Here is a 16,717-nt window from a genome sequence, read left to right on the forward strand (position 1 = left end):
AGTTGGTCCACAACAAGTTCAACTGTACATCTCTCATCTCTCAACAAAAATATATCAAAACAACTATATTATATTATCACTGTAAAGACTTCTTTCTTATTAACATATTTTATACATTATATCAATTATTATCGTTTATCTTACGTCCAATTATAATTATAAAAGGAAAATATTTTTCAACCAAATTTACTCTATTTATTTTTTTCACTGAAATGAAATAAAATAATATAAAATTACAAACAATCATGTGTCTGAATTCAGCAAGTGTTGGTACCGTATTGTGTTTCCAAAAGTCAATTTTCAATTTTATACTATTTCAACATTTTAGAAATTTATCTATTTAATCAAATTCTATTCAAAAGGCCAATTTCTAACAAAAAAATACAACTTAGATGTATTGAAATCGTACTTTTCAAACCATCCTTATACACCCCAGTTTGTATCTTTAGTTGTATATTGGACAAGATATGACCTGATATGTTGCTTCTTTAAGAAACAATAATAATATTATACTATATGTTCAAATACAATATTAATAAAATACCTATATAATAAATCAAATTCTCATTTCCAAGGGTAGCGATTGTTTATTAAAAACACAGGACTCTGCTAAGTGGTAACACGATGTATAGAGTCTGACACCTGCCCAGTGCCGGAAGGTCGGAAGAAGAAGTGTTAGTTGCTTTGAATAGAAACCCCGGTAAACAGCGGCAGTAACTCTAACTGTCTTAAGGTAGCGAAATTTCTTGTCACATAAGTAGCGACCTGCACGATTGGTGTAACGACTGCCCCGCTGTCTCTGACATGAACCCGGTGAAATTGAATTCTCCGTTTGAAAATATAGAATCCAAATATATTTTTATTTATCATACAAGAATCAATAAAGCATTTTCGTCCCATTAAAAATACTAAAAACTGAAAAATAAAATCTAACAGCACATAAGATTATGCTGACAAAAGATTAAAATAAAGGAATACTAAAAGCTTCAGTTTCACATAAGTTTGTGCAATCTAATGATGATAGAAGTAGAACTCAGAAAGAAATAATCTGGGTCGGGTCGGATCATCTTGGTTACCATTTTACTGACTAAATAACATCTATTCCATATGTATATATATACATATAATTACTCATAGTTTTCGAATGAATTGAATTGATTCGCATTTGGGAGGATAAATTAAAATCCAGCCCCACCCATTCATACCCGACGCACGCCCACTATTTCAATTTGGTGTACGATTTCCCCCCTCAATTTCTTCTCTTGCCGAATTCAATTGAAAAATGTACAAGAGTAAACTACAGGAGCTCTGCCACCGCCGCAGCTGGGAGTTGCCGGAGTACACCACCGTCAAGAACGGCCCCGATCACATGCCGCGCTTCACCGCCACTGTCAATGTACATGGCGAGGTGTTTCAGACTCCGGCTCTGTGCAGGTCAGCTAAGGACGCCCAAAATACTGCTGCTCGAATTGCGTTCGACCACTTCAATGTTCCTTCCTCGCCCCGCCTCCACCGACCGCTCCCTTCCTCTTCTGCTCTGCCCGCTGTTGCTTTCCAATTTAATGATGTTTCAGTCCCTGCGCTTCCTCCCTCGCCCGAAATGCAGCCAGTTGCTGGAGATCTTCCGCTTCTTACTCTTTCGCCTCAGCCAGTTGCTGGAGTTCCTCTTCCTCTTTCACCACTTCCTTCTGCTCTTCCGATTCCTCCTCCTGGTATTTTCTTTTATGTGTATTCCTTCTTTGGTTATGTTGACTTGTTTGCGTGGGCGCGTATGCTGTGAGATTCTTTTTATGATTCATCTTTGAATGCTGTTGTGATTGTTTAACTAAAGCATTCAGAATTCAGAAATGGACTTGTTTATGCTCCCTCATAATTTTTTGGAATTCTGAGTCTATATTTATCCTAACTTTGTCCTATTCTGAATATAAGTTCTATTGGCATTCCTTTAAATAATCTGGCTGCAGGAGTGCAGTTACTTTGTAACCATAATCTCACACATCCTATTTGATCAGAATTTGTCTATAGTGGCGGTAATAATTACGGAAGGTTATTTAATTCTTCGTTACCGGCTTAAGAATTAGAGAAGAGGAATTTAAAAAAGGGTAAGAAGTTCACACTATTGCATATTGAAACTTTAGTTATACATGTGCAGGACTTTTGGCTATAAAGAAGGACACCAATTCGAAACCTGCCATAGAGGAGGTACTACAGCAGAATTCTGAAGATACTACAGACACTTCTATGGTTCATAGGAGAGCGATAGGTTCCCACGGTAAGAGTTACTCGGTTTTATTTTGATTATATTGTTATTTAAAATCTTCAAATAAGCTATCTGGCGCTCCATAATTCAGTTTTGAGATTCTTGTGCCTTTCCTCACTAAAGTTTTGGAATTGATGGTTTTGTAGCAATTTTTTGTGAGTTCCACTGGAAAAGCTTGTGCACCTTCTTCTGTGTCAATGATTGACTTCTATTGAGCATATAACCCTGAGTGGTTTCTCTCTGTTTAACAGAGAAAAAATGGTTTATAATTGGATATAATGAGTTAATGATGGTGCACCATTTGACAGTTTCTCATTTTAGGTTTTGCAAAATGGAGGCATATGAAACTGACAGCTCTTTGACAAATTGCTGTTTGTCATGTATTTTTTGGGAAGATAATAAACGTGCATCTAGAGATCAACACTTCCAGTTATTGATAGTTACATTGAAATGAAAGAAAATGGAGATAGTGCGTGTTTCTTGAAAAGATGGGGTTTGATAAGTTTTTCTCTAATTTGATCAGAATTTGTCTATAGTGGCGGTAATAATTACGGAAAGTTATTTAATTCTTCGTTACCGGCTTAAGAATTAGAGAACATGAATTTAAAAAAGGGTAAGAAGTTCACACTATTGCATATTGAAACTTCAGTTATACATGTGCAGGACTTTGGGCTATAAAGAAGGATACCAATTCGAAACCTGCCATAGAGGAGGTACTGCAGCAGAATTCTGAAGATACTACAGACACTTCTATGGTTCATAGGAGAGCGATAGGTTCCCATGGTAAGAGTTACTCGGTTTTATTTTGATTATATTTGTTGGGAGTGGGTCGGTCTCCGGCAAGATTACAGTATAAAATTACATAAACTTGAAAATAGTTACAAACGTTTCTATAACAAATTACAATGGCCCTATATAACAAAAATAAACTTACAAGTAATAAACAGGGGAAATGCAACAGTACAGAGAAAGGGGACATAACCAGTTTAGGCTTGTAAACCACAAAGGTTATACTCAAAAATCCACCAAGGAATTGCCACTAAGGCTTTTGAACCAGAAACCACAAAGGTTTTTGCCACTGAGGCTTTCGGAGATTTAGAGAAAGGAGAAGACAGAGGAATAATTAGTTCGTTAACCATGAACCAACAAGAATCAGCCACTTAAAGAGGCTGGCTCTTAATGGCTCATTAACAACCATTTTTGGAGAAAGGAAGAGCACAGAAGTCGAAGGAGTGGGGAAGGACCCAAAGGGTCGTCTGAGAGAAGAAGAAGAGATGAAGACGGCGGATTAGGGTTAAGAAATGAGGGAGAAAGGGTTAAGTAAGAAAGCAGCCGGGTCAAACCTTTAATGGGCCGGGTTGGTGGATAAGTGAGGTTTGGGCCTAGTGGATCAATGAGCAAGGCCCAATCATTTGGTTTGGGCCATATTATTTTTACAATATTGTTATTTAAAATCTTCAAATAAGCTATCTATTGAGCATATAACCCTGAGTGGTTTCTCTCTGTTTAACAGAGAAAAAATGGTTTATAATTGGATATAATGAGTTAATGATGGTGCACCATTTGACAGTTTCTCATTTTAGGTTTTGCAAAATGGAGGCATATGAAACTGACAGCTCTTTGACAAATTGCTGTTTTTCATGTATTTTTTGGGAATATAATAAACGTGTATCTAGAGATCAACACTTCCAGTTATTGATAGTTACATTGAAGGAAAGAAAATGGAGATAGTGCGTGTTTCTTGAAAAGATGGGGTTTGATAAGTTTTTCTCTAATTTGAAAAGATCTAACCGTGGTTTTATGTCTCTTGATTCTGAATATGACATATGATGCTGATCTAGGCTCCAGTTTAAAATAGATTCATTTGTTTTTCCTAGTCTTCTGCAATTTATCTTGAATGAGAAGCCATTGGAGAGTAAGCAGTAAAGATGTATGTGCAGCTGCTGAATTCATTTCCTCTCTAAATTAGATATTGCTTCTTTTGTTTTCCCATAAAAAATCATTCTAAATTAGTATCAACGAGACTGTTGGTTGGACCTTGATTCCTTTTCAAACTTGAAGAGTTCCGCATGTTTCCAACTTTGAAGCTGGTAAAGTTTACTGACTTTATCCTCATGCACGTCGAAGAATAAACTAATATTGATAAAGATTGGAAGCACTTATCTGGCAACCTTGTTGGAGAACACATGACAGAGATAAACTTGCTGGAATTCTGCAATTCAACTTGGCGAAAGTGTCTTTTTAAGCTTCTTGCTAAAATTTATATTGTTTGTTGACCGACTTTGATTGAGTCAAAAGTTGATATTTGATGTTATTTACAATGCCTCCTCAACTTAAAGATTCATAAGATATGCTACTGTAGATTCTCGTTAAGTTTAATGCCAACCCAAATGGTAGCCTTCTTAAAATAAGTGGATAGTTGTTCTATGATAGTATGTTGCTTTTTTCTTTCACAGATACGTTGCACATGTATAAGAATCTATTGCAGCAGTATGCTCAAAAGCAAAATCTTGGTTTTCCTGTGTATACTTCTGAAGCTGAAGGTCCTCCCCATGCTCGCCGCTTCAAGTCAAGAGTTTGTTTAGACGGAAAATCATATGAGACATTTGAATTTTTTCCCACACTAAAGGAAGCTGAACAAGCAGCTGCTAAAGTTGCTTGTCAGATGTTGTCTGTGGATGTGGTCCAAGAGGTCAGTATCTTAATAACATAATTCTAGTATTATTGTGATTATTTTTGCTTTTGCGCTGATGGATAATGATTTTTATAAATTTATAATGACCTCAGGATGCAGGGTTATACAAAAATCTTCTACAAGAATTTGCTCAGAAAAAGGGTCTTTTATGCCCATTATATGAGACGGTCAGCTCTGGTTTGTCACACAGGCCTGTATTTGTGTCTACAGTGGAGATAGGAAGTGATACTTTTCGAGGGGCTGAAGCCAAAACCAAGAAGCTGGCAGAGATGAATGCTGCTAAAGTTGCTTACTATGCTCTTACGAGGGGTAAAAAGCTAATGATTCATCTAATGTTGATATTGACTGAGTCTGTTGAAGTTCTCTTTATTTATTCTTGATTTGTGTATGTCTTGAAGTAGGACTAACTGTGTTGTGTACTGGATTAATGACAAACCACACTACATAACTATTGGTTTGAAGATTGGATTTGCATATGTCTAATATTTGTTTATTTATTTTCTTAACAAATTAATACATGCACATGTAATTACATATAGAAACATATTTCAGCTGTGAAACATGTGGACAACTCAAAAAGGAAAGGAATAGTGTCTTGTCACCTGCATTAGCTGGCTTGTTATCTGTAATCAAGCATTACTTTTAAATTCAAAATAGTACTGTATAGGTCACTAATTAAATTCATGGATGAAAGGTTGAGGTTGATCTCAGTTTAATCATGACGTAATGTGAGATTATCTGCTTGATTTGCTATGCAGCCATATATTAGTTTCTGTGGGAATTACTCAACCATCTAAAATAGTGGTCACGGTTCTTAAGCCAAAAGTGTTGGGAATATGGACAGGAAAAAGCTGAATTTTCCTTATATGATCTCCCATATTCACATCTCACCAGATGTCACCCTGGGCAGATGCCTCCATTATCTTACTACTGATGAACCCATTTTGCAGTATCTTGCACTTCTGTTGCTGATTCTAGATGGGAGAAAAGAACTACCTGACTTGCTCTATCTGAGCTGCAATATGTGCACTTTTCTTTTATTGCTGATTCACCTTTTGGTGCCTAAACTATTGACTTTGACAGAAGATTTGGGTGTCACGTGTTGGCATCTGCATGGTTTACTTTTATTAATAAATGAATTTAACAACAGACAAATTGGCTCTTACAAGAAATATACTTGAGTGCCACATGTCAGCATCCACGTGATTTACGTTTATTAATAAATGAATTTAACAACACACCAGTTGGCTCTTACAATAAATATACTGGTACTTTTGCAGGTTGTCCAGCTAGTGAATCCTCGAAGGTGTCATCTGTCAATGAATGTGTTGTTGCTAATATTCTGCCACAGAATACCCAGCCGGTTGCAATGAATAAAAAGCATCAAGATGCACCAAATGAAGGTGAGTTCATCAAATTCAGGCTTTTTAACGATTTACGTTTGGAGTGTTATTGTTAACCAAAAGACTGATGTAAGGTGCTCAAGAAAAATGGAAAGGTGTTTCTATTAGTAAATAATAGTTTTATTTAGTGCGTGCCATTCATTAGCATATGTTATAAATGATCTCATTACATATTTGAACTACTTTGAGTTTCTCTGCATCTGGCCAAGTAGTTACTTATATTTACTTATGAATGTGAAGTTTTTCTAATGAAAAATGCATTTCAGTGTTTTACCAAAGTAGAACTTTGTCACATGATATTTATTCATTAAATAGTTATGAATGCTCTGAAAATTGGTGCCTAGCATCCTAGCAAACAGTACAAGGATATACATGGGCTGGCATGCAAGAGCCAGCCAGAAAGCATGGAATCTCGGAGTTGTAACCTATAGCCTTTTTCATCTTCATGAAGTTATTTCTTCTTTTTTGTGATGTTCCAACTGGTAGATGTCTTAGTAGACTTGTTGAGAAACAAATTTAGCAAAAGCAAAGTGTTAGAGAAAGCTTTTCTCGCTTTCTAGCAATCCATTGAGTTGCTAATTGATTGGAAATGTATAGCTATCAGGTAATGATTTCTGGTGGTAGATGTATACCTTAATCATCAATCGTGGGAGCACAAAAATCTAACTATTTCGTTTAAGCAGAAAATAAGCTTTTAAGAATTGGAATTCTAACACTCCCCTTTCTCCATTTTTTCCACTTTTCTAAACTCCGATGCATTTCACCACCTTATATATAATCAACCGATAAGTTCTTTATGTCGTGAAAACATCAGTCAGTTGTATTCAGCAATTCCCATAATTTCATGTCTGAAAACATCCCATGATCTTTTGCATTATGTGCATGTGATATTTCTAATTTTTTTCTTCCTGATGATAAAGTATATTTAAGTTATATTTTAGTTTCTTTCCGGTTTAGGATGAATTATAATTTATAACTTGAATGCAAATTGATTGCATTCCAGAATCTCAGATACACGCAAAAAGAGCCAAGTCTTCTCCTAAGAACGTGAATGCTCATGTGCCAGGTCCACCACATAGCACTCCTCCATCTAATGATACAGATTTGCTTTCTTCCCAAGTGGAGAATTCAACCTATACTCAACCTGTTGCCGAGCAACCACTTGACAACCAGCACTTGCATCAATGGAAGACTGTGGTCTGTCCGCGCAACTCAAGCTTGCCAGTACCTAAACATGCTTCCGTGAAGCCATATAGCGATGACAAGTGGGTTGCTTATAGAGTTGAGCCATGAACCAACAGCATAAATACAGTCAACTTGTTTTCGTGCTTCCTGTCAAAAAGGTGTACTTTAGTTGTCTGGTACTGTTATTTGGTATTCGGAAGACTGTGGTCTGTCCGCGCAACTCAAGCTTGCCAGTACCTTAACATGCTTCCATGAAGCCATATAGCAATGACAAGTGGGTTGCTTATAGAGTTGAGCTAGACCATGAACCAACAGCATAAATACAGTCAACTTGTTTTCGTGCTTCCTGTCAAAAAGGTGTACTTTAGTTGTCTGGTACTGTTATTTGGTATTCGGACTGATGTTCTTGAGTATAAGTTAAGGGGCCTCTTCCTGGATTTAGTGTAATGAACTTTCAAGGTTTTATCATAATGTTACGCTATGGATCTTTTGCACAGATTTTCTCTACCGCTCCTGTATATTTGTAGGGGATGATTGTGTAGACATTCTGTTTAGGCATATTTTGAAAGCTCTCAGTGCCAAAAAAATGACGCCCTTTAAAGTTGTATTCTCTGTAAAAATTCTCCCTTGGCAACTCGATCGTCACAGGGAATTTATGATGTATTTGCAGGAGGTGCAGCATAATTTCCAACACTGGTGAGTTGGAAATATGCCTGAAATCCAAACTAATTTCGATTTAATTATCTCTGTAGTATGTTGGAGAAAAGATCAGGATCCTTTTGTTAGATTAAAATTATATGAGGAAAAAAATGTGGAGAAAGAATATAAGAATAGTCTGTTCATTATTTAATTACATATGCAGGTTAAACACATTTCTTTAGCTTTTCTCTCTTTTTTCCGTTTAGCCTTGAAGGTAAAATGGTCTATGTCGTGTAACCCTATCTGAAAGTACAATGAACTTTGTTATAATGTCCTCAGCTTGTCTTTGTTTATGAAAATGAAGTTGACACTAAACTTCTGGGTAACATCATAGCAGGGTTACATGGTCCTAATTCCATTGTGTACCAAAAAAAATAACAAGAGATCAAGCACATGATGTATATAGCACGGTCACGATCCTAGCATTATCCTATCACATGGAACTCCTCAGAAAAGTGAACTTGTTTCCTAGAATGATTACTTCATAAATTTATCCTGGTGTACAAAATTTGGAAGGGAATAACAAATGGAAGTCAATAAACCTATCCTAGCGTACAAAATTTGGACCGAATGAGCGCTTTTTGCAATCCCACGGCAGTTCCAAGTTTGCCAGTTCACATTACAACACCTTCCACATTGTTAAGAGCTTTCCTGGCAAGCTTGAACTTATCTGCTAGGGACTTTTGACTACTCACAACATACTTGCGGATGAAAAACTCAATTCCACTCCTAAGGGGTTCGTACTCAGGAGTCACAGCAATACGGGTAAAAGTGTTCCACACGAGCTTATCAGGGAACTGGAACATGGCCTCAAACAGCATCCGGAAATGCATAATTCTTTTGGGGCTTAAACTTATGGCGTCATTCAGCTCAATTACCTTCAGGACTGCTAAAGAAAGACTGAAAGATGCAACCATTTCTGCAGTAAATTTTGCTAAGTGCATTGATCTCAGCAATGGCATTGACTCCAACTCCTTGAAATGATCCCACAAACAGTACTACAACAGGGAAAGAAAAGAATTTATGAAAAATGCTGGATGGCAAGTGAAAGACTAAAACTATAGCAAGACAACACAGAGATATAGCATGACACAACATTATTGGCATATATGAAAGTCATTATTATTGGTTCACTTCCACCAGTCTATTTTGAAATCACATATTGGTGCTTGCTAAGTAACAGAAGAAATGCTAAGCCAAAGTTGATTAATTCACACCTGCAAAGTGAACTTGTGGTTTTTGTCATAGCTGCATAGTTTAGTTGCAAGAACACAATAGTATTTGTTAAATACTTTCTCCTGTAGACAGCACTCCACAAGCACCCGCATGATCTCCCGATCCTACAGTTCATAAAAGATATGCCCAACTAGCATAATACTAGAGATGAACTTTAGTGCACAACAACCAGAATGTTACCTGCTTTCCTGGCAAGTCTAGTCTCAGAAGTTTCTCAAAAGCATCAATATAGTCCTCCCCACTCATAATTACACAAAAAATTGCCCTTCTTGCATCTGTATTCATCCTTTGGGACGCAGCAAGCTCTAGCATCTTTTTGGTTTCAGGGATCTCCTTATCAATTGCGCCAGCAACCTCTTCAATATTCTCTGCAGTTGAGGCAATATCCCCAGACAACCACCACTGACCTTTCTTGCTAGGATCAAGAAGCTTGCTCCATTTCAACCCTCGAATTAATACATCATCGACTCTCAACTGCAATTGAAGTACAATAAGACCAATACCAATCAAAAAACCATTAAATAGACATAACTCCTCATCTCCTTTTTAAAGCTCCTAAAAGAAAAAGGAAATACCAACATTAAATTGCTAACTGTTTCTCAAATAATTATTATATAATTGCCAAACATTACCTTACGATTATTATATCTCCCACTTTCTCTATGTAATGAAAATAATTCCCTCTTTATCAATTTTCAATATTTCCAATGAACTTCATATACAGCAACGGTATACTTATCTCTGAAGATTAGTGACACGACAAATCAAATACAGGACAGCTCAGAGTGGCAAGAAATGACAGAAACAAGCTACTGCCTAAGAGACTAACGTTATCAAGATGGCAGAAGCATCAAAACATCAACCTGTTGGATGACAATGAAACAAGCAATGTGCACATGAATGAGCACATGGTCGACAATATTGATGAAGATTGTTCCACCTACATCAATATTGTCAACCATGCTCCACCAGAATCTTCTCTCAGTGGACATCGAGAGGAAAAACATGGTCGTTTATTCAAATTTAAAATGTGATTATTTCTCAGATATATTAAATAATACCAGTTATCTCTAATAGCTTAAAAGTTCTATAATTTAGATGAATTCCAGACCAAACAGCAGTTTTTGAATTAGGCGTCTTCTGCCATCCAATTATGAAAAGAGAGTTTCACGTGTTAAGCTTCACAGTAAGAGTACCGTCCGTGCACAAGGAAGTGTGTCACACAAATTAATATTTACAATTTTAAATAAGGTGGTCATAGAACAGTATTATAATAGAAATGGCACTGTCTTCGAGCTTATAAAAGCCTGTTCAAAATTTACGCCACCTACAGAAAAGAAAAGACAAGATTGGTCAAGAAACAGATAGTACTGTATAGCAGACCTTCTGTAACCACTTTTTTATACGAGTGTGCTGCACAGTGTCTTCCTTGGGTCTCTTTTTATTGTTTTTAATATCGCATATAGTTTCAATCATAAACTCCATCTGCAGAAAATGATGGAAGTTACTGGAAGTTGGAAGATATGTAAGAAATCCACTTCTGAGAATTCAGAAAGAGCATACTCTTTTGCTACTTATATTTGATTGCTCATTTCCAGAACAGGCTTTCAACTCATTTACTCTGCTCTGAACACTCAAAATAAAGTTTTTCATCCCAACTGGATCGTCCCCTCGCAATTTCATCCCGCAAGCTGTCAGAAGAAATTTTCAGACAATTTTCTGAGCTGGTAGCCCAAACAGCAAAATAAATCAACATACCAAGAGGAGAACAGGTGGTGGCTCAAAAGGCACACAACTAGTTTATACAAAGCAAAAACACTGCAATACATGCTGCTATGACCAAGCATACTCCATATAGAAGCCATAAACGTTGAAGATCCATCTGCTTGTTGTAATGTTGGGCTTTTAATATTAGAAATTTTGATGAAGGTTCATACAACATCTACCTATAAAATACTGTAAGCGCAAGAATTTGGAACTGAAATGCAACAGAGACAGAAGTCTGCAGAACTTTTAAATGAGTATAGATCAATCTCAGCATGCATTGCCAATTATTTTGCTTAAATAGATTGATAACGAGAACAAAGTTTTTCCACTTTATGCAGAGTTGAGAAGTGCAGGAAAATTTTATGAAAGGTTAAAGTAGATAAAAAGCTAGACAAACTTGTGGTAGGAAAAAATCATTCTCAATTGGGACAAAGGTCTAATAACTGTGGGTGTTGCGTGTCCCAACCCCAGAGCACATAAACCAAAAGGAGTATGGCATAAAATGATGAGAAAGGAAAAAGGAAAACATAATAGTATAAAATAAAAGCATCACAGAGTCCAGTCCTAATTTTCGACTCATCTATTGAAAGGCCTCATGTATATGCTGCTTGTGAGAAGGTGAGATAATGCTCAACAATTGTAAATGAGGTTTATTAGCATCCAGATTCATAAAGTTTCACGATGACAGAAATCTATACCACTTACACTGCAAAACAGTCAACACCGTCGAAACATCAACCTCTGTTAACCGCTTGCCAAGCATTATCAGGAAATCATATATCAACTCACTGGCAATTATTAAACAGAGAGCTTGTCAGAAGGCCACAATACACACCAAAACACAATGTAGTCACTGTTAAGAAAGAAAACAAATTCAAATGTCCAAAGACAAAGGCTAACAACTACACGGAAACATTGAGTTGTGCGTCCAACCATCAAGTTAATCGAATCAAGGAAACATTTAGCTCTGCAGCAATCCAATAGTTCATACATTAATTGAAAAAGGGAAAGATTGTTTCAAATTTAAGTATGAAACAGATGACCTAAATTGTTGACAATTGCTCATGATAAGAATTATAGAATAATAAAGAGGTTATTTATTGCTCAAGTCTCACACCATCAACCTGCATCATTCCAAATGTATGTTCTGGTAGATCATTTTGGTCACCAGTAAAGATCCTTTAATTTGCAGACACCATAAGAGAAACAGATTAGTTTTACACGACCTCAAGTTCAGAACTATTCTAGCACATAAGAGCCATATGTCTATGCAACAACAGCTGTCACACTAAGGAAAATCCAAATTCGCTCTAGCCTATTAAGACACCAAGACTCTGATGCCCTGTTTCACATATCCAATTGATTTAGATGCCAACACGTGGGAAAGGAGAAGCTGGTGAACCAAAAGCAGGGAATAGGCAACTTCAGTAGCTGGGCTCAATTGGTGGAGATATGCTATAAGTTACAGGCTAATGCACATACGAAGAGATGAGTAAAAGTTTCCAACAGCTTGTTAACTTACCTTGAACAAAGTCCAAAAACATATAAATAGGAAAGTAGAAGTGTCAGATTCCGCAAGGAGAGATTGTCTTCCTTCAAATACTCTTCCTGAAGATAGAACATAAAACATAACCTCTGGTCAACCGAAGATAATTTGAAGCTATAATTTATAAGGGAGGTAATCATATTCCACATTTAGTTATATAAACTTCAAGTGAATAACCTATGCCTTTCCAGAAAGTGCATTACTGATGCTTAACACATTGGTTAATGGCACACATAAATAGCATCAAAGGAGTTCACAAATAAGCACCTCAAAGCATTTTGCAAGGCATGCAAGAAGTTTAGCACCAAAGTCCATCCCCACCAAACAAGCCATTCCAGCAGCAAATGCCGCAAAGACAGCAGCATACCTTCAATCAGAAAAATAGATTGAAACTTGATTTCAGTAAAAATGAATAGATCATTAAACAACAGAGTAGCAGTGGGAGGTCTTCCACTGGTAGTGGGGGTACAGGCAGCCATAAAGGTTGTACGTCTCTGATAAAGTGATAATCAGTATGATGCATATTTACATTTTCCTACAGACATCAGTCTACTATCATATCCTGCTGATATCAGTTAGCTGCCAGTAGAAAGTTAATGCACCAAAAAAGTAAAAAGGGTAAACATTACAAGAAAATTCTAAACCTTCAAGATCCAGGTGAGCATAAGATTCATATGGAAGGTCTATTTTCATGAAACAACAAATGCATCCCGCAAAATAAGAGAACCAGCTGCTTGAGTGAATGAGCTTGAAGAAAGCAATAGGTATAGAAAGAGCTATCAACTGATCTCTCAGAGACCTTATAACTTCCAACCAATAAATTTATTCTTATTGTTGCAGAGCCTTCTTATCACTATTCACTAATCACTACATGTAAGATCCATAAGCTCTTGATGGAGGAAAATCTCCTATAAGCCTTATTGGAGAGTTACCAGGGTTCATTCCTTTCCTCCTTATCCAGGAATTCTGATAAAGTCAGAGAAAATAACTTCGAGAAACTGGGAACAAACTGGACAAAAAAAATGGCAGGAGAAATACAAGAAACTTGCGAACAACAGAAAAGAAATATTCTCAACTGTTCATTGCCACGAGGACCTCCAGAGCATGATGCAATTACTTCTTCAGTGATAATTTGAGAACCAACACTGCGGCCAACTGACTGCAAAAATAGTAGAAAATATGGCAACTGAGACTGCAACATCAACTAACTTACTCATGATAATCCATAGCAAAGCAAACATTAATAACAACAAGAAGTTTACAAATAGTTTCAATAGTGAAGTAGCATGTCCAATTCCACACAATTACGCTAACCAACTCCTAAAATGATTCTGCAAATTTATGGAACCGCAGATAGACAGCTTACAATGACACAATACAGTTTTCAGCCAATCAAAAATTAGAATATTGTTCTAAGACACATCTTTTTTTTATGTTGAAGGTGAATCAACTTTTGGCTGCAGATAGAAAATGCCTCCCTGGATTGAGATGACTTGAAGAATACAACAAGAGACAATCTTCTAAGTAGTTAGATAGATCCTGGATGTGGCAGACATATAGTCCATCAAATTACTAAAGCATTAATGAATAACCTACAACCAATAACCAACCACTAGCAAAAATTTGTTTTGAGTTCATTTACTAATCACAAGCAAGTTTCCTCAATATGCTAATGTCTCCTAAAGTCAGATCAAACAACTCATATAAATAAATGCCACAAAATGGATATGACGTCGGTAGCTTCATAGTTTGTAGCTTACATGAAATAATGTAGAAATTTCCCCTGTGATTGACTCCACATTGGTTTCAGAAAGCCTATTTAGAAGTCCTGAAGAAACTCAATCAAATTGAGGACATAGCACATCATAAACAATAAATAGTATGAGGTTCTGAAACATTAAGGAATATAAAGGTCAATGCATACCTCTCACTCGTTTACGTACTTGAGCATATTCTGTGGATTCGTTTCCAACACGAGATCTCAGATGAGGGGATACATATTTCCCGGCTCCTATATTTGGAATTTTTTCCAATGCTACCTCAGAAGAAAAAGATTCTAGACGCACCGAGGCCTCCATATTTGAATTTATTGCTGTCTCAGCTTTTTGTCCTTGTTCAATTAAGTTATGATTTTTAAGCTTTTTATCTGAAATGCTGTCATCGAGACTTTTCTTGGGATAATCTGCAGGATCCTTTGTCAGCTCACCCTCAAAGGAATCAAGCACTGAAGGAATTCCCTCCAACAGCATGTTGATGTCGTCATCATCTCCCCCTAACTTCCCTGCTTTCAACTTCAGTTTCTTAGCAAGTTTTCTTTCCAATGACAAATCAGCCTCTGCCGAACTTTTACCACCATAAATGTCGTCTTCAAGGTACTCTTCAAACTTTGTTTTCCTTCTTTTCTTTTTATCCAACTCCTTCGGTGAGATCACCTCCACCACACCATCACGCTCCTCACTACTAGATAGTGGATCAGATTCTTCATCCTCTTCGTCAGTTGAAATTTCATTCTCTTCCTCCATTGAAATTTCATCCTCTTCCTCAACTGAAATCTCATCCTCTTCCTCAACTGAAATCTCATCCTCTAAATCTTCATTCTTTGGATGAATCTTTTTACTTTTCCCAGAAAAACAACCATGCTCAGCACTTTCAGTGACTTCTTCAGTTTCCCCAAGATTATCAAGAACAGAAGGTATTCCTTCAAGCAGCCAGTCAATATCATCATTTGCTGCACTCAACTTCCCATTCTTCACCTTGAGTTTCTTCGCAAGTCTCCTCTCGATCTTCAGATCCTCCTCCGCTGATAGGACTCTTCCCTCCCTCTCCATCTGTAGATACTTAAAGAAATTGCTCTTTGGACATCTCTTTCGTTTCAAATCCTTTTTAGTTCTGGAGCTCACAGAGCTATGACGTTCAGAGATAGTGTCACTACTTTCTGCATTAGTTCTAAAAACCTGCAGTTTATTTTCTGGTCTCTCCACCAACTGAGGCTGCTCAATGCAATCCTTAACAGCATTATCCTTGAGTAGTTTCCTCGAGGATTTCTTTGATTTACATGACTGCTGTAATAAATAAAATCAAATTTTCATGTAATTTACAACAGAAAATGAAACTCACAGCATATAACGTTCATGCATCATAATAAGAAAGTCAAAAGAAAGAAAAGGAAAAACCGAAGAAAACAAAATCACAAATGCACTAATCTTTATTACTTGATGTTGGACCCAAGAATCAAACTTTTTCTTGTTCTTGGCCAAGCGGGCTTCTTTCCTTCGCTCTCTGCGGGATTTGTCGCTGGGCTTTTCTTCTGAACCAGAAGACAAAAGAAGCAAAGCAAATGAAAAAAATATATACATTACTTCAGATCAAATAACAGATTAAGAACAATTGGCAGATTAAAGAAAAACAAAAATAAAAAAATACACTTAAAAAATCACATAAGAGACTGAAGAACAATTTATCAGAAAAATCTACCCATGTTACGTTCTCTAAATATTTCCACGAACGTGGCGGAACAGCGGCGAGCGGCGGCGAGAGCAAGAAAGCAGCGGTGGGATCAAGGATGGCCTCGGGTAGTCGAATGCTGTGTAAATTATTGATTCTTCCACTTCCAATATATATAAAAACCCACCAGTTTTCAATGAATATTCGTATTTTTCGTACTAACAATGAACTTGAGTTTGTCCAAGCAGCAGTTCCTGACTTGTGTACATATCCAAAATATCCTAGATTAACTCCGCCACCGCAGTGTATTAATTTCAGAGGTTTGAGCTCCGCCGAGGTTGCACAACTCTCCGGCCGAGAATATAGTAACAGCAACGTCGCCCACGGACGGTAGAAGAGGAAGATGAGGGTTTTTGTTTTATTTAGTTTTTTTCTGTTATTCTTAATTTCTAGTAGGCCCATAACACTTTACTAGGCCCAAG

General features: G+C 36.8%; 2 protein-coding genes across 6 annotated transcripts; one reads left to right on the forward strand and one right to left on the reverse strand.

Annotated features, from left to right (window-relative positions):
* Window positions 1–1,135: 1,135 nt before the first annotated feature.
* On the forward strand, window positions 1,136–8,039 carry LOC105173936 (uncharacterized). Of its 3 annotated transcripts, none has more exons than XM_020697958.2 (7): window positions 1,136–1,712; window positions 2,153–2,272; window positions 2,924–3,043; window positions 4,717–4,952; window positions 5,048–5,264; window positions 6,236–6,358; window positions 7,425–8,039. In XM_020697958.2, the coding sequence occupies exons 1-7, from the start codon at window positions 1,283–1,285 to the stop codon at window positions 7,649–7,651; spliced, it is 1,473 nt and encodes a 490-aa protein (XP_020553617.2). In that variant the 5' UTR covers window positions 1,136–1,282; the 3' UTR covers window positions 7,652–8,039. The 3 variants fall into 3 exon arrangements, with proteins under 3 accessions (XP_020553617.2, XP_011094157.2, XP_011094158.2); XM_011095855.3 differs by having other exon boundaries at window positions 1,137–1,712; window positions 7,362–8,039; XM_011095856.3 differs by having other exon boundaries at window positions 1,137–1,712; window positions 4,798–4,952; window positions 7,362–8,039.
* Window positions 8,040–8,692: 653 nt separating this feature from the next.
* Window positions 8,693–16,663, reverse strand: LOC105173937 (MIF4G domain-containing protein / MA3 domain-containing protein). 3 transcript variants are annotated; one of them, XM_020697855.2, is made up of 13 exons: window positions 16,266–16,662; window positions 16,004–16,098; window positions 14,716–15,850; window positions 14,552–14,619; window positions 13,868–13,950; window positions 13,059–13,158; window positions 12,768–12,853; window positions 11,951–12,033; window positions 11,042–11,169; window positions 10,862–10,963; window positions 9,659–9,952; window positions 9,460–9,582; window positions 8,693–9,240 (listed from the first exon to the last, which is right to left on the reverse strand). In XM_020697855.2, exons 1-13 carry the CDS (start codon window positions 16,267–16,269, stop codon window positions 8,857–8,859), a joined length of 2,685 nt encoding a protein of 894 aa, XP_020553514.1. In that variant the 5' UTR covers window positions 16,270–16,662; the 3' UTR covers window positions 8,693–8,856. The 3 variants fall into 3 exon arrangements, with proteins under 3 accessions (XP_020553514.1, XP_011094159.1, XP_011094160.1); XM_011095857.3 differs by having other exon boundaries at window positions 14,716–15,853; XM_011095858.3 differs by having other exon boundaries at window positions 9,040–9,240; window positions 9,460–9,608; window positions 14,716–15,853; window positions 16,266–16,663.
* Window positions 16,664–16,717: the final 54 nt, after the last annotated feature.

The sequence above is a fragment of the Sesamum indicum genome, linkage group LG11 (genome assembly GCF_026168435.1).
Source record: "Sesamum indicum cultivar Baizhima isolate 11 linkage group LG11, ASM2616843v1, whole genome shotgun sequence".
Classification (NCBI taxonomy): Eukaryota; Viridiplantae; Streptophyta; class Magnoliopsida; order Lamiales; family Pedaliaceae; genus Sesamum; species Sesamum indicum.

Excerpts from the sequence above, each read along its gene's own strand:
- LOC105173936 (XM_011095855.3), top strand. The coding sequence starts at position 1,283 with ATGTACAAGAGTAAACTACAGGAGCTCTGCCACCGCCGCAGCTGGGAG. Across the intron at positions 2,273-2,923 it reads GAGAGCGATAGGTTCCCACG|GACTTTGGGCTATAAAGAAG; the intron begins GTAAGAGTTACT and ends ATACATGTGCAG. Across the intron at positions 4,953-5,047 it reads CTGTGGATGTGGTCCAAGAG|GATGCAGGGTTATACAAAAA; the intron begins GTCAGTATCTTA and ends TAATGACCTCAG.
- LOC105173937 (XM_011095857.3), bottom strand. Across the intron at positions 13,159-13,867 it reads GGTCCTCGTGGCAATGAACA|GTATGCTGCTGTCTTTGCGG; the intron begins GTTGAGAATATT and ends TTCTGATTGAAG. Across the intron at positions 9,953-10,861 it reads TAAAAAAGTGGTTACAGAAG|TTGAGAGTCGATGATGTATT; the intron begins GTCTGCTATACA and ends CTTCAATTGCAG.